At 40.7% G+C, this 22973-nt stretch overlaps 1 protein-coding gene across 1 annotated transcript; it reads left to right on the top strand.

Moving 5' to 3' along the window:
* Positions 1–566: 566 nt before the first annotated feature.
* Positions 567–22660, top strand: LOC106959358 (girdin-like; the record flags this gene model as incomplete). Its single annotated transcript, XM_015051880.1, has 25 exons — positions 567–762; positions 1513–1650; positions 2405–2588; positions 2713–2843; positions 3394–3687; positions 4438–4620; positions 4703–4981; positions 5202–5326; positions 5578–5716; positions 5919–6095; positions 6209–6370; positions 7793–8070; positions 8187–8330; positions 8942–9128; positions 9220–9365; positions 10121–10213; positions 10389–10591; positions 10731–10778; positions 14632–14709; positions 16433–16663; positions 17302–17355; positions 18124–18207; positions 19186–19272; positions 19591–19868; positions 20664–22660. Coding segments are annotated over 25 exons (4780 nt in total), but the record flags the coding sequence as incomplete, so codon positions are not given.
* Positions 22661–22973: the final 313 nt, after the last annotated feature.

The raw sequence follows: 22973 nt of genomic DNA, 5'->3' as shown, positions 1-22973 counted from the left end.
TCGATAACTTACTTTTTTTGGAGTCTCTATGCTAGTTAATGATCAATCAATTATTAAATCACTTGATGATTAATTCAATAATTGATTAATCACAATTAATCGTTTTAACTTTAGTAACAGAGAGCATATAAAGAATGGGAAAATAAAGAATAAGTCATTCACTTAAAAAGTTAAGCTGCTAACAGACACTGAAGAGTTCACTCTACTGGAAGCTGCAGACGGGCGACGGACCAGGCCTTGGTCTTTGGCCCTTAATCCTGGCATCGTCCCTCCAGGCTCTGTCTGTATGTGCCAGCCTCCACAGGGTTTTCTTTCCACTTGGTTAAGATCTGTGCTGTAATTAATATTCAGTGACTCCTGAAAGATAAGCTGTGGAATTGGATAATAAGAGCTGTTAATAGGTTTAGCAAGCCCAGGATCTGGATAAAGACTCTGTGAAGGTGGATGTTTGTCAAAGCTTGCTTTAGTGGAATTACAGTCTCTCAAGATTTAATCTGAGTTATTGATATTTAGTAGTAATAAGGCAAAAGACATGATGCATCTTGTATTTTGCAAAGACATTGAAGTTCTGTCTTTATTTTAGCCCCGCAGAAGTCTTTGGGCGAGGAGGTGAATGAGCTGACCTCCAGTCGCCTGTTAAAGCTGGAGAAAGAAAATCAAGCTCTGCTGAAGAAGGTGGAGGAACTCAAAGGGACAGCCAGTCAGGACGACACAGCTAAACTGACCAAAGCCAATCAAGAAAACCAGAAACTTAACCAGAAAGTAAGCCTTAATTTCTTTGATTCTTAGAACAGACTCATTTCGGGATTTGTGATGTTTTTATTTCTAGAACATCTTTAATTCTCTCTTCTTCAGCAGCAAAACCAACATGCTACACCAGCACTCCCTGCATAATGTACATGCCTCCTCTTGACTGTAGACCTTTAGATCACAGTGACACAGAGAAAGTAAAACTGGGCAAGGATAAAGAGGGGCGGATAGGAGGATGAAAGCAAAGCTGTAAATCCACATGGTTTAACTGCCTTTAACTCTGGAACACCCTGTGCTAAAAGACGTTTCGCAGCTATTTTCAGAAACATAAGATTCTCTGTGTGCCCTCCGAACAAAAAAACATACCACTAAGTTCATCTCCCTCAAAGGGAAAATCCACCCTGTGGAATTTCTAAGCGACTTTAAAAACTTAATCCAAGATGCGTTTAAATTTGAAGCAGCTATTGGGATTCGTGTAGCTCACAAATAAGCATATTTCATTTCATTGTTGTTTCACTATGAATTTAATTCATACAGAATGGGGTATTATTTTAAACAGTTCTTCTATTTGTATCGCAATCATTTTATGGTTAAAAATGACATGTGGATACTTTTTCTGTGCTTAAAGTTAAGTGCCAAATAAAAAAATACTTTTGAAGTACCAAAAATTCAGGATTTGTTTCAACAGATTAAAATTATTTTAAATTACTTTTGTATTAGTGTATATATACAATACAGATAAAAGGCTCTTATTTATTGCAGTTGGAGCGACTGGAGAATGAACTAATGGTGGATAGGGAGTCGCTCCGTAGTGCCGAGTCACTGAGTACGGACCTGATGAAGGAAAAGGCTTTGTTGGAGAAGACTCTGGAGACACTCAGGGAAAACTCCGAGAGACAGGTGGGCATGCAAACACGCACTCAGTGCTGTTCAGAAGCCATTTTGTAATTGTTCGGAACAGTCTGATTGTTATCCGTTAAAACTGTGACACATCTAGCTGATTAAAGAGTGACTTCAAGGCTTTTTAGCTCTAATCTCATGTAGGATTCACTTTAATTTAGAAAGTTAATGTTTGACTACTGACATTTAACACATTAGAAAAAAAAAACATCAAATAGATTTGATATAAACTTTTTTTTTTTTCCTATAAAATTTTCGCTAACTGTTCCAAGATGTCCCACAAAAACATGCAGAATAAATACATTTCACTGATTGTTCCTGCAAACAGTTTTCAGACATCTGCATTTGGATCAACTCGCTGAATGCTTCGTTGAATCCCGATTTCTTGCAGTCTGCAGCTTAGATGGAGTCGCTCACTGTGTGTGGCCAGGTCTTTGCAGTTGTCAGACCCAAATCTGACACCTTTGATTAGTTTAACCTTCTGATTCGTTAAATCCAGCTTTGATGAGCTTCAGGGGGGAAAGCAAACAGAACGCCGCACTCGCAGATTATCTGCCTCCATTGGCTTTGTTGCAAACATAATGAGATGTAACTAATGCTGTGCTATTCCAGTCGGTCAGGCAAACGGCAGAGTTATCCTAGTTTTTTGTGTTTGTAGTGTTGATTCTGCTGGGAAATCGGTGCCTTGTACTGTTCCTATCCCACTAAGAATATAAATCACAATTAAATCAAAGCTTCATTTCGTTCTCTGCAGACGAAGGGTCTAGAGCAGGAGAACAAGCACCTGAGCCAAACCATTTCCTCGCTGCGTCAACGCTGCCAGGTTGGAGCTGAGGCCCGCGTGAAAGACGTGGAGAAGGAGAACAGAGTTCTTCACGAGTCGATCTGCGAGACGACGGGCAAACTGAATAAGCTCGAATTTGAAAGGAAGCAGCTACGTGAGTAACCAGCTGGATGAACATTTTTGGGTTTGAATGTTTTTCTGAGAATAGTATTTAGTTCTGTTTTCTTCATTTTAACAAGAGTTTTGAGTGTTTTGAAAAGTGATTTTTTTTAATGCAGGAAAGGAGCTTGAATTGATGAAGGAAAAAGGTGAGAGAGCAGAAGAGTTGGAGATTCGGCTGCAGAAGCTGGAAAGGGAAAATGAAAGCCTGCAGAAGAAAGTTGCCACTCTTGGAATTACCTGCGAGAAGGTCTGGTCCATCTCCTCACATATTGCTATATTACCTTGGTTTGCTTACGTTTTAAATACTTTTTTTAATCCATACATTTTCACTTGGGTTGTGGAATATTTTTGTACTTTACTAATGATTTGATTTGTTTAACAATCTCAATGCAATGAATGTAGATTCTCAAAGTCAGGGTTCTTGTGGAGTCTAGACAAAAAAAATAGAATTTGACTTGATAATTGTTCAGGTATAGAAAAAGAAAAAAGTATGGAGCGTTTATTTCATAGCTGTATCTGATGTCACTTGCAGATCTTTTTTTCTATTCGTTTTGGTTTTTGCAGCATTTATGTTTTAAAGTCTGATCTAAACAGAAATGTATGCAGAAATTTCACAGGGAATCTTTGCCTCTACAGCTTTAAAATAGGACATAAACATGTGAATTTGTTACATTTAATTTGGGAATCAAGACATAAAAAATGTCTTGATTTTTTATGTCAAGACATCCCGCCAGATTAGAAATAATGCATTTGTTTCAGACTTGCATCTCCCAACTTCTCACACCTCTTCCTTGCAGGTTTCTTCTTTGGAGAAGGAGAACTCTGAGTTGGAGGTGGAGGGCCGCCGTCTAAAGAAGAAACTGGACGCTCTAAAAAATATGGCTTTCCAGTTAGAGGCGCTGGAGAAGGAAAACGGCCAGCTCGAACAGGAGAACCTGGAGCTCCGGCGCTCAACCGAGACGCTCCGGTCAGCGGGGGCAAAGGCCGCTCAGCTGGAAGCCGAGAACAGGGAGCTGGAGAGCGAGAGGACCCAGCTGAAGCGCAGCTTGGAACTGCTTAAAGCCTCGTCTAAGAAAACAGAAAGATTAGAGGTATGAACACACATCAAGGAGCTGCTCCTGGACTGTGATGTCAGCTGGTTTTCTTGGTTTGTAAAATAAGCAAACTCGTTGGATCATATTCCTCATAATAAATCAGTGTTTCAACTAACGATTACTTTAGTTGTCAATTTATTAATCTTTTTGACGATTAATCGGATCTTAAAAAATTGACACATTGTGCAGATTTTTCTTTTAAGCCTTTTTAATATATTAGAAATATAGAAAAATGCAAATAAACAATTACATTTCTTTTTAAATAGCTAAATAATTTATTGCCTAAAATGCTTAACACCTGTTTTGTAACAAACACTGCATCTCCATCTAAAACAAAAACTTCTGTAACATCTAAATGTGAAAAGCTCAGCACTTTCTGCTCAACTCAACACCAACATACTGAAGGGCTGACCTGTTGATTATTTTTTGAATAACTAAATATCTGGATAGCAAAAGGTGATTAAACATATATATAATTTTTTTATTTACAGAATTTGAATCTGGTGAAGCTAAAACTATGGCATTGAGTTTTGGGTAGAGCACATTTACAAAATTTCTGTTTTTATATTGTTTTAAATGCAACCTGTGTGTATTTTAGTACAGTTTTGGCTTAATCACTGCTCTGAATATGCTGTTTTTTCAGCAAATAGCCTTTTTTTAAGTCTAAATATTCACAATTACTTTCTTCAACACAACAGTTAAAAAATGACTGCATTGTTCAAGTTTTTCTACACTTTTGTTTCCCAGGTGAGCTACCAGGGTCTGGACACGGAGAACCAGCGGCTTCAGAAGGCTTTGGAGAACAGCAGCAAGAAGATCCAGCAGCTGGAGGCAGAATTGCAAGAGGTGGAAACGGAGAACCAAACCCTTCAGCGTAACCTGGAGGAACTGAAGATCTCGAGTAAACGGCTGGAGCAGCTGGAGCAGGAGGTAGGCCGTAGTCACGGTCGCTGCGCTAATGTTCCGCAGTTAGCATCCATCTTTACTTTACTGCGTCCCGTCTCACTCACAGAACAAAACTCTGGAACTGGAAAGCTCCCAGCTGGAGAAAGATAAGAAGCTTCTGGAGAAGGAGAACAAGCGACTGAGGCAGCAGGCCGAGATCCGCGACTCCAAGCTGGATGACGGCAACCAGCGGATCGCCGCCCTGGAGAAGGAGAACCGCACCATGGGCAAGGAGATGATCTTCTTCAGGGACTCGTGTACGAGAGTCAAGGACCTGGAGAAAGAGAACAAAGAGCTGGTCAAACAGGGCAGTATAGATAAGAAGACACTGATGACACTAAGAGAGGTAAGCAGAGTTTGTTTTTGTTTTTTTAATGTATGTGTTAAGATTCAGCAGATTAAATTAAAACAATCAGCTTTACTGATCTACTCTACGTTAGTCATTTAATGTTGTTTTTATATAAATGTTAAGTAAATGTGGGGTTTTATTAGAAGATGCTTAACATGTACTATTTTGTGTGTGTGTGTGTGTGTGTGTGTGCGCGCACATGCGTGCGTGTGTGTAGGAGCTTGTGAGTGAGAAACTGCGGACGCAGCAGATGAATAATGACCTTGAGAAACTTACTCATGAATTGGAGAAAATTGGACTGAACAAAGAGAGACTCCTGCACGATGAGAGCTCCGATGACAGGTACACAATGATTGCTGATCTGTGACACAGCCTTTATAAAATCTTTGAAGGCTAGTTTAAATTTAAACTCCTTTACAACATTCAGAATAATGACCCATTTTACTGGAAGGGCTGTTTTTCTCTCTATTTTCCAAGCCAGAGTCATCCCTTCCTTAGTGAGATGATAATTTACCTTTTTTTTTTCCCTCCACATTGTCGTAATACATTTATGCATTTAACACATAACTACATAAACCTTTATTTATTCCCAGGTTTAAGCTGCTTGAAACCAAACTGGAGTCAACTCTGAAATCATCTTTGGAGATCAAAGAGGAGAAAATCGCTGCTTTAGAGGCGCGATTACAGGAATCCTCCAACCTCAACCAGCAACTTCGGCAGGAGCTAAAAACGGTAAGCAAAATTGAAATCCATGCTTTTATAATAAATATAAACAATAGTTCTTCTTTGCAGACTTTAAGCTAAACTGGAAAATAAGCGTGCTACAAGAACAAAACCGTGAAATTTAAAGTTCAAAACATCTTAAAATGTTCTCCTGCAGCAGCTATTAGACTATTTAGCTATTTAGCTTGACGGTTTACTCGATTCACCTCAGGTAAAGAAGAACTATGAGGCGCTTCGCCAGAGAGAGGAGGAGGAAAGGATGGTGCACAGCTCTCCCCCGAAAGGAGGGGAAAACTCCCAGACCGTCAATAAATGGGAAAAGGAGAGCCATGAAGCCACCAGGGAGCTGCTGAAAGTCAAAGACAGACTAATTGAAGTGGAGAGAAATGTAAGTTTAAATGAATCTTAGATTTCTCAGGTGTGTGTTTTTTTTTTTTTTTTGCCCTCCATTTCGGTTCCAAATTTCTGTATTATTCATTATAATAATGCTTTTCCCCTCAGAATGCTACACTGCAGGCTGAGAAGGTGGCTCTGAGAAGCCAACTCAAACAACTGGAAACTCAGAGCTCCAACCTGCAGGCACAGATTGTAGCGGTGCAGAGGCAGACCGCCTCCTTACAGGAGAACAACACCACTCTGCAGACGCAGAATGCCAAACTGCAGGTAAACCCATCATACAAACCAGAAATAACCCAACATTAAATAGTTTAGCCTATATTCCTTATGTATTTTGAGGAACAGAATTTTTTTTTTTAAGTATTTACCAGTTTTTGCATTCAAGTCCTATACTGGTTCTTTTCCCTTACAAGAGCAGCTTAATAAACACTTTTATGTTTTATTTCTACTTGTGCTTTACAATGATTTGAACTAATGAAGTTCAAAGTCCTCCAATAGTTTTGCAGCCTTTTCACTGTCAACAACCTTCGTCCTCTGAGGGCAGGCATGTATATAATGATTCAATTTTAATGGATCTCTTTCTGTGATGAATTTGGTTTGATATGAAAACAAAACCTCCTGGTGGCAACATGTTTGGGTGTCAAAGCTGCCAGATTCCTGCAGCAGAATCCTGACAGTGGCAGGAGCTTGGTGATTTCTGTGTCAGTGGTGTATGTGTGGATGATTCAGACCCACACACTGCTGTTTCAGACCATTGCATAGATATTTATAGCAAAAATAACATCCCGAATGTTGTTTTATATTCATGTCAGGAATTAAAGAGGAACACTAGCAACAAAAGTTCTGTCTTTATCGTTAACAGTGGTCTAAATTGTCAACGTTTCTTATTTTGCCTTCCACTGAAGATCATGTTAAGTTTCATGAAGGAAAATCCAGTTGAACACAATCTAGTGTGCTACACAGATGAAATACTTTGTAGCAAAATGCAAATCAGTTAATGTTGTGAGTGGGACTTTATTTTAAAATGTCTCTGCGAACATTTCACCGGTTTCAGAATAACTTGGTTATCATTAATGTGACCTTGTATCATACTGGTTACATTATGGTAGTGCTGTGGCGCCTGTTCAGGAGCGTACATCAAAAATAACACAGATATCTCGTCCCGCCTTCTGTGTTTGTGCAGCCAGTCAGCTTTGCTCCCTGCTATGGATTTACGTTTGCTCTCACTGTTTGGCAGCTTTTCAAACTCTTCTTATGTGTGGCAGCTGCTTACTGCATCTGGAAAATGTTCAAGTAGGTTGCTGCGAGTTGTGCGTCTGTAACGGCACGCTGCATGTTGGCGAATACTGTGTCATTGTGCTGCCTTTGCTGTTTTACCTGAACCCAGTCTGTCTGTCAGAGTGTAAATATTGTCTGTGATGACTGGGCTGGTAAACCACTGTGGCCATAAAGGGAACTCATAAACTGATAAAGAAACTTGCTTCCGCTTTTTTATTTCCTCTCCCAAGCTGGAGGTTATCCCACACGGACGCAGTGCCCCCTACAGGCAAAAACTCAAATAAATTCTTCCTTGGGTTTTAATGTTTGATTCGCAGAGATCTGGGCTTTGAATATTTCATCTTCACTTGAAATATACCACAAATCATATGTTATAAGTGATGGTGCTGCTCCTCCACCTCTGTCCTGTAGGTGGAGAACTCCACCCTGAGCTCTCAAAGTGCGGCCCTCATGGCCCAGAACGCCCAGCTGCAGAGCCAGCAGAGCAGCGTGGAGGGAGAGCGGGAGGGAGCGCTGAGAGAGAAGGAGGAGCTGAGGGCGGCCTACGAGCTGCTGCTCCGGGATCACGAGAAGCTGGCGGCGCTCCACGAGCGGCAGGCGGCCGAGTACGAAGCTCTGATTGGGAAACACGGCGGCCTGAAGACCTCCCATAAGAGCCTGGAGCAACAGCACAGAGACTTGGAGGACAAGTGAGCTTCTCTCGAACTACAGCAATATTCAATCAATTCTGTCATTTTTCTGAGGAACTTTAAAACAAAAAAAATATTGTTGTCTTTAAGTTGTATTTTGTTTTCCTTCTGTCCAGGTACAAGCAGCTCCTGCAGAGAAAGGGAGAGCTGGAGGAGTTGGAGAAAAACCTGAAGGAGCAGCAGGACAAGATGACTCAGGAGAATCAGAGCCACCAAGCCACAGCTGACCAGTGCAAACTGCTCAAAGAGGAAAACGACAGGTCAGGCTTTTTATGCTATAAAATACTGGCTTATGGAAAATGTTTCAGTTTTAAGTCTTTTTTTTCCCAGTTAAATTAAAAACTGCTACAAAATTAATCTTTTTCGACCATTTGCATGTAAATGGTGTTTTTTTGTTTTCCACATCAGATTTTTGGTCCATCTAACTGATGAATTTGTTTTCTAATTTTACTAAGAACCCAGAGACAAATGCAGGTGGTCTAAAATTTAAAGGTCGACTGTTTCGTTCATGGTTCAGAGGTCTTGGAGTTTCTGCTTCCTGGCTGCTGCTCAGGTTGACTTTTTCTGGTCCAACTGCTGGAAATGGGGCAAAAAAAAAACAACAAAAAAATGTTAAATTTATATGTAGTATGTTCATGTATTTAAATCTGTACTTGTAAATCAACCCCCACAACCAAATCAGAATTCAACTTTTTTACTGTCGATTCATAATTGTGAAATATAACGGTTCAAAATGTATGAAGTATTTGGAGAAATCTGGACTGTTTAGTCTGGAAAAGTTTGACATTTAGAAGTAGAAAGCGAGTGGGATGTTTTCAGGGTGACTGAAATGCACATTTCCACCAAAGAGTCTGTTGTGCTGTCTTTCCAGGCTGAACACCGCCTATCACCAACTGATGAAGGACAACGAGAGTCTGCAGGTGGACCATAAGAACATAAAGAGCCAGCTGAACAGTGCAAAGCTGGAGCAGACCAAGCTAGAAGCCGAGTTCTCCAAACTCAAGGAGCAATACCAGCAGCTGGACATCACCTCCACTAAACTCACCAACCAGTGTGAGGTAACGAGACCTTCAAGTGTATTTTTATTGAACGCTTTTGGATAAATCTCTTTACCGTTTTAAGCCGGTCTTCCCTTTTCGTGTGAATTAGCTGTTGAGCCAGCTGAAAGGCAACTTGGAGGAGGAGAACCGTCACCTGTTGGACCAGATCCAGACCCTGATGCTGCAGAACCGCACACTTCTGGAGCAGACGATGGAGAGCAAGGACCTGTTCCATGTAGAGCAAAGACAATACATGTAAAACAAGAGATACATTTGTCTTTTTCTTTGGAGTGAATGTTGGATTACGGTGCCTTACAAAAGCATCCGTGCCCCTTGGATTTTTCACATTTTGCATCTCATACCACTAATACAACAGCTATTTGCCTTCAGAAATCACTTATTTTGTAAATGGTGGCTAGAATGGCGAGGAGAAATCTTCCAGGTGGAATAGTCTACTGTTGAGTCCTTGTAAAAGAGTTAAATGAGACCAAAATTTAACTTTTTGGCTTAAATGTAAAAAGGAAAACTAACAGAACAGTTACTCTACAGCTTTAACTGTCTGTATCTCACTATAACAAAAATACTGCTTCTGGAATTGTTTCCCAGGTCTGTTGAGTACTTCCAAACCATCTAATCTAACAAGGTTTAAGCAATTTTTCAAAGAATGTTGGACAAAAATTCAGTCTCTAAATGCACCAACCTGGATGTGATTCTGCCTAAAAAGACTTGAAGCTGCAAAGGAGTATAATTCTAAAAGGGTATTGATCCAGAGAGTGAATATGCTTAAATGCTGAAATCTATGAATCGTTTATCATTTTCCCCATGTAAATATGTACTACTTTGTGTGGATGTATTGCATAAAATCCCAATGCAGTGCATTAGCTGGTGGTTTGTAAGATGAAAAAATGTGACATTTTTAAGGTAGTAATACTGTAATCTTGTAAGATGTTTGGTTTGTAAGTTCACTGTTTTTTTTTGTTTTGCTTTTTTGTTCTTTGTGCGATCTTTAGAGACAAGCTAAACGAGTTGAGGAGACAGAAGGAAAAACTTGAGGAGAAAATAATGGACCAGTACAAATTCTTTGATCCTTCGCCTCCACGCAGGTAAAAAAAAAAAAAAAAAAAAAGCAATGTCATATGGTCACATGAGATCTGACGTATAACAAAAAATATTTATTCTGTAAAGAAAATGTTATGTTGCGTCATAACTTATGATCTACCACATGCTTATGGTCTCCTGTTGCTGTCTTCATTTCACCTCTGTGACCTCTCGTCAAAGGCGTGGCAACTGGATCACTCTGAAGATGAAGAAGTTGATGAAGCCGAAGAGCCGGGAGCGGATGCGCTCTCTCACGCTGACCCCCTCTCGTTCGGAGCTGGGGGAAAGTGTTTTCACTTTTGTTCCAGACGGCCAGGACAGCTCCTCCATCGGCTCTGGGTCCAACTCGCTGGATGACACGCTCACACAAAAGAGGAGCATAAGTGAGTGCAAAAAGAAACGCACACTTTCTTGATCAATAATGGGCAGGACAGGAACACACGGGTTCCAAGTGGGTTTGTACAGTATGGCTGAGTCTTTTATTCCCTAACCACTCCTTTGCTTCTTTATTTCTCTGCGAAGGAAGGAGAGGGCAGCATTCCCATGCCCAAAGTCAGGGTTCGTCCAATGGTATGCCGTGGATAGGGAGGGTGGGCGGGGCTAATGACCCGACTGTCATGTCTCTCGGGGCATGTCTTTGTGAGTCCATTGTCTGTGTCACTCATAGAAGTTACAGCTGAGCTGTGCAGCAGGACAAGGTTGACTCTGACTCGACACTTTTGACCTAAAGAAATCAGATGCCGTTCATGTTTGGAGCAACATGAGGTGCACTGGATTTGTTCAATCTTATTTTGATGGTAACCAAAATTAAATAAAGGGAGATGTCATGAAATCTATTTTACAACAGTGTCTAATACTTAATCAGTTAGTAATCCACCTCATAGGACGATGATTTTGCAGCTGGCTGCACACTTGGCAGCAAATGTCTTTCTCCTTTAGCGGAATTCATATTGTTTATTCTCAAACAAGCTGTAAGCTACAGGTAGTATGCTGAAAATAGCAATAGTATTAATAAGGATTAGGAGGAAGACTTGTTTTTTTTTTCTTTGGCTTAAAGGTTTTTAGACAAGTGTGTCTGGATCTTTTCCCCACAGGAAAAAAAAAAAAGATTGAAGTCTCTATAAAGGAAAAAGTATTTAAGTAAAAGGCACTGTGTCCAAAGTTTGGTATAAAACCTGTAACAATTATCATGCAGGAGGAAAAAAAAATATTCAAGCATAGTCTTAAATCTTTAGTAAACTACTTTATAAATGTTTGGATTAAAGCTAAATTGTACATAATTTATCTTTCAGTGATATTCCGCATCAATTTAATAGTGCCAACATTTTATTCTGAGGCATCTAATTACTAATGTTCAACTAACTACAACAGGTGTTGGTTTATCTGTTTTTACTACTGTGACTAAGTAAACATTGGGCAAACAAAAAAGCCCAATAATTTGAAGGAAATTGGACTTTATACTCAAACTCACAATAGTGTAAAGTCAGAGTAGTTACTCTACTAAAATAATTACAACTATTGTGATTAAGGAAAGCCAGATCGAGATCTGGCTTTCCTTAATTTCATTCAACCGTGTCTTTGTTGCTCGACTGTTTATTTTGGTAGAGTTGTTCAGGTTGTCACCATTTTAAGCTGAATTGAGTGCACCTCATGTGCTTCAAACGCTGGAAGCCAGTTACACCATAATACAACCTTGGTCTACTTCTTTCAACATTTCTAAAAATGCAAGTAAGAGTTAAGCTGCTAGTATGTTAACCTTCTGATACGTGCAGTTCACCTGTAAAGAGGGAGAGGATCACGCTCTATCATAGCATTAAAACTATTAAAGGGTGCAAGAAGTGGTTCCTCTCACTTAGTGTCTCCAAGAGGTTACTGCAGCTTAGAAAAGGGTTGGTGTTTTTTTTGTTGTTGTTTTTTTTTGACACAGGAGTAGATTTATGACCTTGAAGATTTCTGTTTTACTTTTAGTCGAGAGTAAAGTTGCATGTAAATATGAATTTCAGTGATTCAGTTCAAAAACGAAGCTCCTTATGTGAATTGAATAGTTTTAATTTCAGCTGATTTTGATGAATAAAGAAACCCCCAAATTCTGTTTCACAATAGTAAGTTTTAATATCGCAAAAACAGGTTTTTTGATATGGAATGATGTGGCCAACACAATCAAAGAGAAGACCAATTACTTGACAGTTGATCAGCTGCAAAGTTTTGTATTCAATTGGAAATTGAGTGGAAGGAAAACCTGCTGTTAAGAAAATAGGGTATCAACAATGATATCTACAATCTTGAATATGTTGTGTGACTAAGCACAATATGATATTTAAGATTACAGCGGTCTCATTTTTTGTGCTTAGCTTCTTCTGAACCACAGAGAATACCAGAAACACCCTAATCTGAGCTAAAGAGGAAAAAGTTTCTACTGCTTTTCACTAACTGTCAATATCTAACAGAAACAAACACTTGAATTATTCCACTTCATATGCAACAAATGAGTTTAACTTTTTGATTTGAATTGCTGAAACAAATTAGGTTGAAAGTGAATGCATGGTAATCTATCGAGTTTTACCTGCATGTACAGAATGTCTTTAAGCCGGTCCGATTAAGAGCACAGCTTACTAGGAGCCCTGGTCGTTTTGGAAAATGTCCAAGCCGTTTTCCTCTTTGTCTGGGATTTTTGGGAACACTCTAGTAATTCTGGAAGCTCTCCTCATTGCACCCTTTAATACTCATCATCTCCTTCGTCTCGTCTAGAAGTGGTTCTGTGTCGACAGTCATGTTGAAAAATGGTAATGTCTGGCAGGGAGTTTGTAATGTAGTGGTGTTTAGAGGTTTGGATCGTCAATGTGAGAATGCTGCGACGTGTGTGTGTGAATGTGTATTTGAATACCATGTTTATATTTTTGATTCATTGTTTGTAAGATTTATACACGCCTGCCCTCTAAACTACTGTGAGATTTTTCAAAAACAAAGTGGAATTTCAGTAAATTGATATTTTGGATGTGTCTTATTTACAAACTGGAAATGTTAAATTGACATTTAATAAGTCAATTTATAATACAAAGAAAAAGTACTTGATGTGGTCTGTTAATGTTTATTTTCCGAACAAAATTTTTCCAGTTTTAGATATTTTTTATATACATATATATATATACTTTACATTGCCCCATACTTTAGTATGGGACAGCATTTTTGCTTAGACTGAAACACCTGATACTGGATCATCAATATACATCACTGGATTGGACAGCACTTATTAGCCGCTAATGCTAATGACGCACATCTACAGGCGCCATTACTATTCATAGTCATATCCACAAAACCTCAGTGTTCCAATGCAAGATGAGCACAAATGTGTCACAAAAATGGTTGTAGGCCTTTATTTATTATCCAATTTCTAATATGGCTTAAATTAACGTTGAGAAAATTGCAGAAGTTTTAATATGTACAATATGAATTCACCATAGATGTAAATATATAAACATTTCGATTTCTGTCCGTTTTCTCTTTTATATCGGATAATTACATTTTAGATAATTGCCACGGTAGGAACAGTAGTTTGTTATAATTTAGCAAACTCTAGCTTCTATGCTTTCTGAAATATTTCATCTTATTTGATGACTGATTATGAATACCACCACGCTTTATGAACTAAAGCGTGGTGGTATTGTCCAAAATCTGGACAATTGGTTCAGATTTTGTTTATTGAAAGGTAAAATAAAGCCAAAAAACAACCAAAAGCCACTCGCAAACATTTCCCAAACAAAGAACAGAACATTCAGTCTATTACAGCTTTTCAGGCTTCATGTTTATTTTGCGATCATTGATAAGTGATTGTCTGAACACCAGCAGTAGTTAATTAGCTTTTTAATCATCTGCTCTACAGATGGTCTGTCGGACTCGGTGTGTGGGTCACCTTATCTTAGTGTTAACTGAACCAAAATACACCGAACTGCGGAGCACATGCGCGTTAGTTTGGTCAATCAAGCTAGCATAGCTGACCCATTTCCTACTTTAAATTAAAACTTTTTCATGATCCTCAAAATGTGATGCCATTGGACTTATAGTTGCAGTAGTGTTAACAGTTAATAGCAGATATTGTCCCTTTTTCAGACTCTTTGCGTAGCACAGCAATGGCTCTCATGTGTCGCACACCTTGTCATGTGACGTCCAGCCCAGTGATGTGTATCAACGTAGTGGACAATCTGATTTTGGTTCTGGTTGGTCCAGCTTTAGATGACATTGCCTAGTTGAGGCTAAGTTCTCTGTTCATGTCTTCCCCTGGCTCCGGTTGTGCCGACGTTAACGACATCCATCTGTTTTGCCCTCCTATTTTCTTTATTTTCCTCTCCTCCACCTCTCTGGGTTTGTTCTGTCGCTGTCCCTTCCCTGTCTGACTGTCTGCCTGCCTCTGGCTGTGCTTGGACAGCTATAAAGAGGTTGCCTTTCATAAGGAACAGATCCAAGGACAAAGACAAAGACAAGGCCATCTACCGACGCTCGATGTGTAAGACCTCCGTTTAGCCGCCACCTTAGCCTTTCCAGTTCCTCTTGTTATCACTTTAGGAGAAGCAGAGGGCGGGGTCACTGATGTCAAGGTGATGAGAGTGGGGCAGTGACACTATGGCACTTCTGTTAAATATTATAAATGTATGCCATAGTTTATCTGGTTCTATTGTATGTTTTAGATGTCTGCATAAGACTTGGTAAGCTAAACCGTCATTATACAGGCCTGGTGGTCCCCCTTACTACACCTGATTACATCAGTGATCTGTTGTCCCCAACTCTTTCCTTGTAACCCAAGTTCTCATCACTTTCTCTGCTGAATGCCTCCACTTTCTCCTGTAAAGTCTTTTAAGCCCTTTGTTTCACTTTGTTCTCACCATTTGCAAATAAATGTCTTAGCTTCTTAAATAGGAAAAAAAACAAAAAAAAAAAACAACCTCAGACATTCTGGGTTTTCTCCTTATGCAGATGTTTATTTTGACACATTCTGCATTTTGAGACAAAAGCCTTCAGTTTGGTCAAGCCTTCAGCTGTTGGGCAGCTTTTTTTGTGCTCTGTATTTTCATTTTGCGCATCCTGAATGAAAGGCTGTGGGTGTTTGCGTGTGTGTGTTTGTGTGGAGGGATTGCCTGTTCAGGTGAGATAGTGGGGGAAGACTGTGGGTTTGCTTTCATGAGCCTGTGCTGTGTTTTCCTCCAATCTTTACGGCATGAATCACCGACTGCTCGATCAACACTCGCACTCACCATGCAGGACTTGAAATGGAGCCTTTTGTTCTCTCTCTCTCTCTGTCTCACTCTCTCATTCTGTCAGCGTGCTGCATTTCAGATCTTATTCTGCTGACATGGACTCGCCTGACTCGGATCTGCCGAGTGCTGCTTGCAGCTCCGAACGGCTCTGCATGTCCTCATGCCTTTCTGCCATCTCATAACTTGGTTCAATAAAGCAAAGTGCACAAAGACAACGTGTGACGTCTACAAGATAAACAGTTAAAATGATTGATTTGTGCTGCTGCCCCTCTTTATGCACTTTGGTTGATTGTAAAATGGCTGCACACGCCTGCATGTGCCTCATGAAGTATTGTTTTTGTGCTGTAAGATCATAATGATGTTTGATATGAATAAACCTGCTTCCAAGTGTAAGAAATATGTCTCAGTAAATGGCAGTTCTTGGCTGGATTTATAAATCTGAGTGTTGCTCTGAAAAGATTAAGCTACATTAAAATCCATTTTGGGGGAAAAATGTTCAAAACCAATATTTAAGGAGGCAGCTCTAATCTCTAGGGGAAAATGTTGTGGTTAAATATTCTAAACAAACTAAAAGACGACTATTTGCATTTTAGCACAGACAATTGGTGGCATATTTCAATTCCCATTTATAATTTGACGTGTTTTTTAAATTCTTTTACAAACAGTCATGATTGCTGTGTTGTCACTTACAACAAAACAATATTTTTTTATATGGATATAAATGCCTTTAGTCATTTTGAACTAGATTTGGGGGAAATCAGGGACTTTTTAAATAGATATAAACACAAACTGATTTTCTAAAACATATATTTATATTTAGATATTTTACATATTTTATGAATTTATATATTTTCTAAACATATATATATATATATATATATATATATATATATATATATATATATATATATATATAAAACATTCAATTACTGCAAGTTATTTTCTGTAACATCCTCTTTTCGTCCGTCCACTCAGCTATGAACGACTTGCTGCAGACGATGGCGGTGGCCGGTGTTTCCGGGTCACAGTGGGCGGGCAGCACGGAGAATCTTGACGGACCTGAAGCAGGAGACGGCGGCATGACGGGCAGCAGCAGGCGCAGCGGACAGCGCATGAAGGAGCTGGCCCTGTCCACTAACGCCATCGACTGCGCTGCACTAACACTGCCGTCTGCGAGGCGGGCTAAGCTCCAGCTTCAGGTCAAAGGTGAGAAACCAAATTAAAGTAAAAAGTTTTTTTGTTTTGTTTTTTTAATTATTGTTATTGATGCAACATTAAGAATATCGTTTCTGATATCCAATTTGTAGATTTTAAGCTATATGGATTTGACACATTTCAGTTTCTCTTTAAGAACTACAATGTAAAAGCTATAAAACCAGCTTTCAGATTATTTTTGTAGATTTTCTGTGGCGAGCGATCATTAGTTATTTATATTGGGAACACAAATGGCATCACGCTGCTTTATGTAAAAGGCTAGTTGTAAAGAATGAATTCACTATTTTAAAGAAAAACAATCTTTGAGTGCTACCATTTCAAGCAACCCTTAGTATCTTGTATTAGCCGTCAGTGAGGCTAGCTTACTAAAACAGCAGTTCATATTTATTTACTAGAATGTAGGCAAGAATAAGTGCAGCATGTTTAGTAAGGGAAGCTTCCAAGCTCCCAAAAAATAGAGCAACTCTGTTGTTTTTCGTTTTCCTGTGATCTGCTTTACATCTCACTGTCTTGACATGACACAGCAAGTTAATTCATTTCAAATGGGTTCCTACAGCCCTTTGTACTTCCTCTGTCTTCTTTTTTTAAACCCTCACTGAATGTGGAAATGTTTAACTTTGTCTCCACAGACAATGCCTCATGTGAGGATGTTGCTGGTTCCTTAGATGACCCGAAGAGTCAAGGTAAGATCGACATGAAAACTGGATAATGGCCAATCAAATGGGTCAGTAAGACAAGTGTGGCTAGTAGCTGTCAGAAAACTGAGCAGATCCAGAAAAAAAGAACGCCATGTCCTCTGCTAAACTCCCTGATGTTGCTTTTATTAAGCATGATCTTCTGATTTAATTTTAGTTGAGAGATCCTGGTCAGGGTAAAGTAAAACTGTGTAATTCAGGCTTTTGGATGTTGTCCAGCAGCCAGGCAGAGATTTCTCAAGCCTGTGCTGCTCAAATATGTTGTTACACATCACTTGCACTTAAACTAGCTAAAACGTGGTTATTAGTAGTGGTCCCGTTTCGTTTTTCAGTGTATTTTACTCAAAAAAAATTTTTTTTCTTTTTGTGTTGACAAAATATCTACTTTGAACCTAACTTTGCCATGTTATTAAATTTGTTTTGCATTATACTATTGCTCTGCCGATTACTTTAAGAAGAGTTCCCATAATGCATTTACAAAATAAAATGCAGTCTTTTGAAACCCACTTCCCACTGCATTCTTATAATGGCATTAAGGAAATGGACATCCGGTCTTACTCATCCTCCACTCATTAGTTCTAATGCATCAGGTTCATGTCTGAGGCATCTATTGATTTATGGAGCAATACTTTTGGCTGCCTCTGTTTTTTTCCCCCAGCATTATTATATATTAACAAGTTTGATGTCCATTAAACATTTCAGATTCCACCGTGTAGATGTGTTGCATTATGTATGTGTGTGCGTGTGTCTTATTAGGCCGGCAGGGGTCTAGCAGTGCTCTTGCTTTGTGTCGTCCTGTTGAGCTGAAGGCTATGTGCAGAGTTCCCTGTAGCATCTGTAGTAAGTCCCGTTTACTGTGCAGAGATCATCACTTTGGGCTACAGTGAAGGTTTTCTACAAATAACACCTGTGTTGATTTTAAGTGTTGAATTTGCCTCTAATTTGGTGTCACTTGTATCATGAAGCACAAGCTGCGTTTCCATTGACCATATAATTGCGCAGATGGAAATTACGAAAATAAGTTTGCTTAATGGAAACAGACCAATGTCGAAAAAACCTTAAGTTTTTTGATAAAAAGGTTTTTACCCTAGCCCTACCCTAACCAGGCGACTTTTTGACTGTATTAACATTGGTGTATTCACCAAAATTGAACAACCAGATGTTACTTCTGGCTGAAAAGACAACAGGGAGTGGTAGGATGGTAGTCATTAAAAAACAAGACTTAACGTGTGAACAAACGTACTCATGTCTGATCTCACTTGTGTTTTCTTAAACGGGAATGCTGCAATTGCGAAATTGTGTTTTTTCGACATTGGCGGAATATCGACAACGTTTTTGCGCACGTTGGTAATGGAAGCGTAGCTACAGTCTGAGACGGTTTCACCTGCGCCGGCTTTCCTTTTCAAACTAACCGCCATGGGAACAGGAGAGCACAAGATAAAAATGTTCTCGTGTTCCTTTTCATTCTTTTTCATCCGCTTCTCGTTTTGACTAACAAGCTCTCACTGGCATCGATAACATCCCCCTTTCGCCTCCACTGGAGCGGTCTTTCCATTTAGGTGTTCCTTCCCTCTCCGTCAGTGGTCTCTTTGTCTTCTTGGATGGACATATTGGTGCTGTAGTCTGGCACTGAGCCGCCCTTCCTGTCCCTCAGCCTGGCACGAGCCATCTGCCGCCCCAGCAGGTGACGCTCTGTCGGACTGTTGACGTGCTCCCACGCGTTACCCCCTGTGTCAGTGCACGTTGGTGGATACGTGTAAGCCGCTGTAAATCCTAACTGTGAATGTGTGTTCACCTCCCCTCTCGTCCTCTACCCAGCCTCCAGACCCTCCAGCCTTCATAGCAACAGGACAAGTAGCAATAGTAACAATAACTCTCACCTCACCTCTCCTCTGGAGGGCAAAGGTACGCTCTTCCATCTTCCCTTTAGCTGTAGTCCTCTCCACTAACGTCTTCAGTAGGGATGCAAGTTAATGATGAGTTAATCTACAGTTGATTGATCTTATTGACTGACTGGCAATTAATTACTAGGACGCACAGTTATGTGCATCCCTAGTCTTTGCTTTACTTCAAACAATATGAAATGTGATCGGACGATGCTGACCTTTCCTGATGCTTTTTAAACGAAAAATGTGTTGATATTGAAGCTGTTTGCTTCAGAAAACCTCATTGGGATCGAGGCATAATTTCTGCCTTCTTTCTCAACTCGTTTCCCTCCCACAGGCGCGCTGAATGGCAGTCTTAGCAGGCCTCAGAGTGAGAGCAGCGGGGAGTTCAGCTTGAGCCTGGACCAGGAGGTGTGGTCCAGCAGCGGCAGCAGCCCCGTCCAGCAGCCCGCCTCCTTGCGCTCCTCCCACCAGAGCCCCCTGCAGCTGCGCAGGTCCCTGGAGCCGTCCGGCACCGCCGCCGTCTCCGCTCAGGCACAGACCAGGAAGACGGGATCCTCCAGCGAGGTTCTGTCCCTGCAGCAGTTCCTAGATGAGGGTATTGATCCTGCAGAGGTGAGGGTTCGGAATGTGATTATGTTGCACTTTTTTTCCCCAATTGCATCACGTTATAGGAGAATGCTGCAGAATGAATTCAGAAGCTGAAGCCATAGAACCTTGTTTGTTTTTAGGTTTATGATCCAAAATAATGCTGTTTACGTCACTAGTTTTGGACCTACATAAATCAGCTTTGGGCTTTAAAGCCTATTGGGAAACTATATTTGTATTAACCAACGTATGAAAAAGCAACATGTGTCTGAGCGTTATTTTCAAAGGTCAACAGAATGATGCTCTTAGCTTCATCATTAATGTGGAATCCACTTTTGCAATAATCTCGCCTATAAAATATTAGGGCTTTTATTCTGAAGACGATAAACTTTATAAAGTTCAAGTTACTAACTCAGGTGTTGACAGTTTGCATCGATTTTATTGTTGGGTCGTCATAGTTCTGAGAAAAGAGCACGACTCTTATTCTGAAGAGTATTTAAAAGATGAATGCTCGTAATTTGAGGAGATTTGGCTAAGCACATTTACAGTCTAAGGTGTTTTTTATCATAAATGCTAAATGTGTACATTTTATTTGTTCAGTTTTGATTTAATCCTCTGAATATGTTTTTTCCCCCATCAAATTTAACAATTTATCAGTTTACTAAATTAGCTGACGATTATTTTAATAATCGGTTAATCATGAATAGCCACAATTAATGCAACTAATCATGAATAATCGTTTCAAAGCACTTCAAAACAGAGGACTTTCAGAGGTTTTGAACGCCCTGGTCTTGATTTTTTATTTTTTTTATTTTTCTGTAGTCTGGCAGTCAGGAGAACCTCACGGTGGATTCCCCTCGCCTCTCCGCGTTTTCTGAGCACGCTCTGAAAGATCGCGCCTCCACCAAGGCGCGGGGCATTTTACGCTCCAGCAGTGGGAGAGCGGCGCCGACCAGTGCCGACCGGGCTCTGAAGTCCTCGGGACAGCCCGGCCGGCCGAGCCTGCGGAAAGCCGAGAGCACGCGTGTCAGAGGCTCCGCCCCTCTCCGCCCCACCCTGTCCTCCCAGGGGAAAGCCACGTCCGTCTCCGAGCGCCTGGACTCCGCCGCCTCCTCCTCCACGCTGCCCCGGGCCAGCAGCGTCATCTCGACAGCCGAAGGTACCACAAGGCGCACCAGCATCCATGACCTACTGTCCAAAGACCACCGGCAGCCCGTGTCTGTTGACGCCTCTCCTCACGCCCCCTCCCCAAAGGCTGGAGTACGCTCGCAGCCGACACCCAGTGAGTACCACCCCAACATCGCCTCCCCCATGCCCAAATCAGTCAGCCTACCCTGCCACAGCTCAGAGGACCCCGACCTCGACAGCCTCGAGTCTTTCCTCGGCCCCTCCTTCACCGCAGAGTCGGTGTTCATGGACTCCATCTTTAGCGAGTCAGCAGAAAATCTCCCCTTCCTGTCTCTGAACCCCACCCTAGTCAGCAACATCAGCGGGCCCCCGGCCCAGCCTCGCCCCGGGCCGAACCAGAGCCCCCACAGTCAGTCCAATGGCCCGATGAGGTCCAGCTCAGCCCGCCTGACGGCGTACGATGATGGTATTGGTCCAAGTAGCGTTGCTGAGTCAGAGCAGACTCTGAGCCCAGAGGAGAGCCAGTCTCTGTGGTACGAGTACGGCTGTGTGTGAGTCACCCGAAGGTTTCTCACCAGACGATCAGAACTTCTTCTAGAGCTGGAGAACGAAATCATTGGATGAACTAATCTTCCTTTCCTGCATGTCAGAGCACAATTTTTTTTATTATTATTATTATTTGGTGCATTAAGGTCATTTTCTGTTTGTCATGGTGCTGAATGCTTTACCTTTTCTTTTTTTTTTTCTTACTTGGGTGGGACTTTGAACTCTCCTCCGTCCAAAAAGCCGTTATCGTGTTTGCTCATCAAAGTGGTTAAAAATGGTTTTGCTCTTTATTTTTATTTTTACATGGCCATCACACAAGGCCTGTTCGTTTCTCAAAGATCCGTTAAAGCCAGCAGAACCTTTTGCTGTCCCAAGTAACTGTCCCTGTGACACTGAAGCAGCTTTGTCATGATGGACTCGCCTCCCACTTTGTGGTGTGATTTACTACCAGAGTGTTTTCCACGGTTTGCGTTGTTCACTAAACTGCATGGCTTTGTTCTGTCAGCCTGAGTTAAAACAGCAATTTTGATAGTGGGAATCAAAATGGATTTTAAATTTAATTTTTTTGTTGACGTGTGCACTGTTTTTGTGCATTTAATGTTTTTTTTTTCTTTCTTTTTTCAATTTCATGTGTACATATATCTGAACTGGAGGCTTTACTGGATTGGTGGTGGGTTGTGGCGTTTGTGGGCTCCAACTAATCTCTGGGGCTGGTGACAAAATGATGCATCTTCTTTCTCAAAATGATCTCTGGGTGTCATTAAAGGGACAAGTGAAAGTTGACGGCGAAGGGACCGGATCGTAGCATTACCTTGGTGAAATTTACCTTTTAGATTTCGACTGAGTATGGCAGCTGTTAAATGCAAGGTGGAAAATGAAGGTTAACGAGTTTTTGATTATTTTGTCAATGAAGCATGCATCATTTCATTTTTGATTTTTATCCTTTTTCCTTTTATTGCTCTTAATGCACCACACTCTAGAAAGGGTCATGTTAGTGCTCTAGACTCGGCCACATTTTGTACAAAGTTAGTAATTTATATAATCAAAAGATAAACATCGCTCATCGTGCCAAACTTATTTGCATTTAGAGTTTTTATTTATTTCTGCTTTTGTAGGTGCTATTTTACTCTTAAATATATTTATCTGAATGGACACTATATGCATTGATGAAGTTGATGAAAGTGGTTTGGTTTTTTTTTTACAGATGTGTCATAAACATTGCCTTTATCCTACAGATGTGGAGGGCAGAAAGTCTAAAAGCAGAAGCGGGGAGCCGCAGCAAAGCTGCTGAGCCCTCGCCCGTCCGCTACCATGCTGCGAGCGCGTGGTGAGTGAGCGCTGGATGAAAAATTGTTGGGTCAGTTTCGTCTCCATGGGAACCCCTACAACGTGGTTGTGTAACAGATGTCTCCCATCATGCTGTGCACTTTCTACCCCCTGCTTCCCTGAAAGCGCCCC

The sequence above is a fragment of the Poecilia latipinna genome, unplaced genomic scaffold (assembly GCF_001443285.1).
Source record: "Poecilia latipinna isolate Pla-1442-1.1 unplaced genomic scaffold, P_latipinna-1.0 Scaffold1073, whole genome shotgun sequence".
Classification (NCBI taxonomy): Eukaryota; Metazoa; Chordata; class Actinopteri; order Cyprinodontiformes; family Poeciliidae; genus Poecilia; species Poecilia latipinna.
The sequence above is the reverse complement of the archived record's forward strand: the minus strand, read 5'-3'. Positions and strand labels throughout refer to the sequence as shown.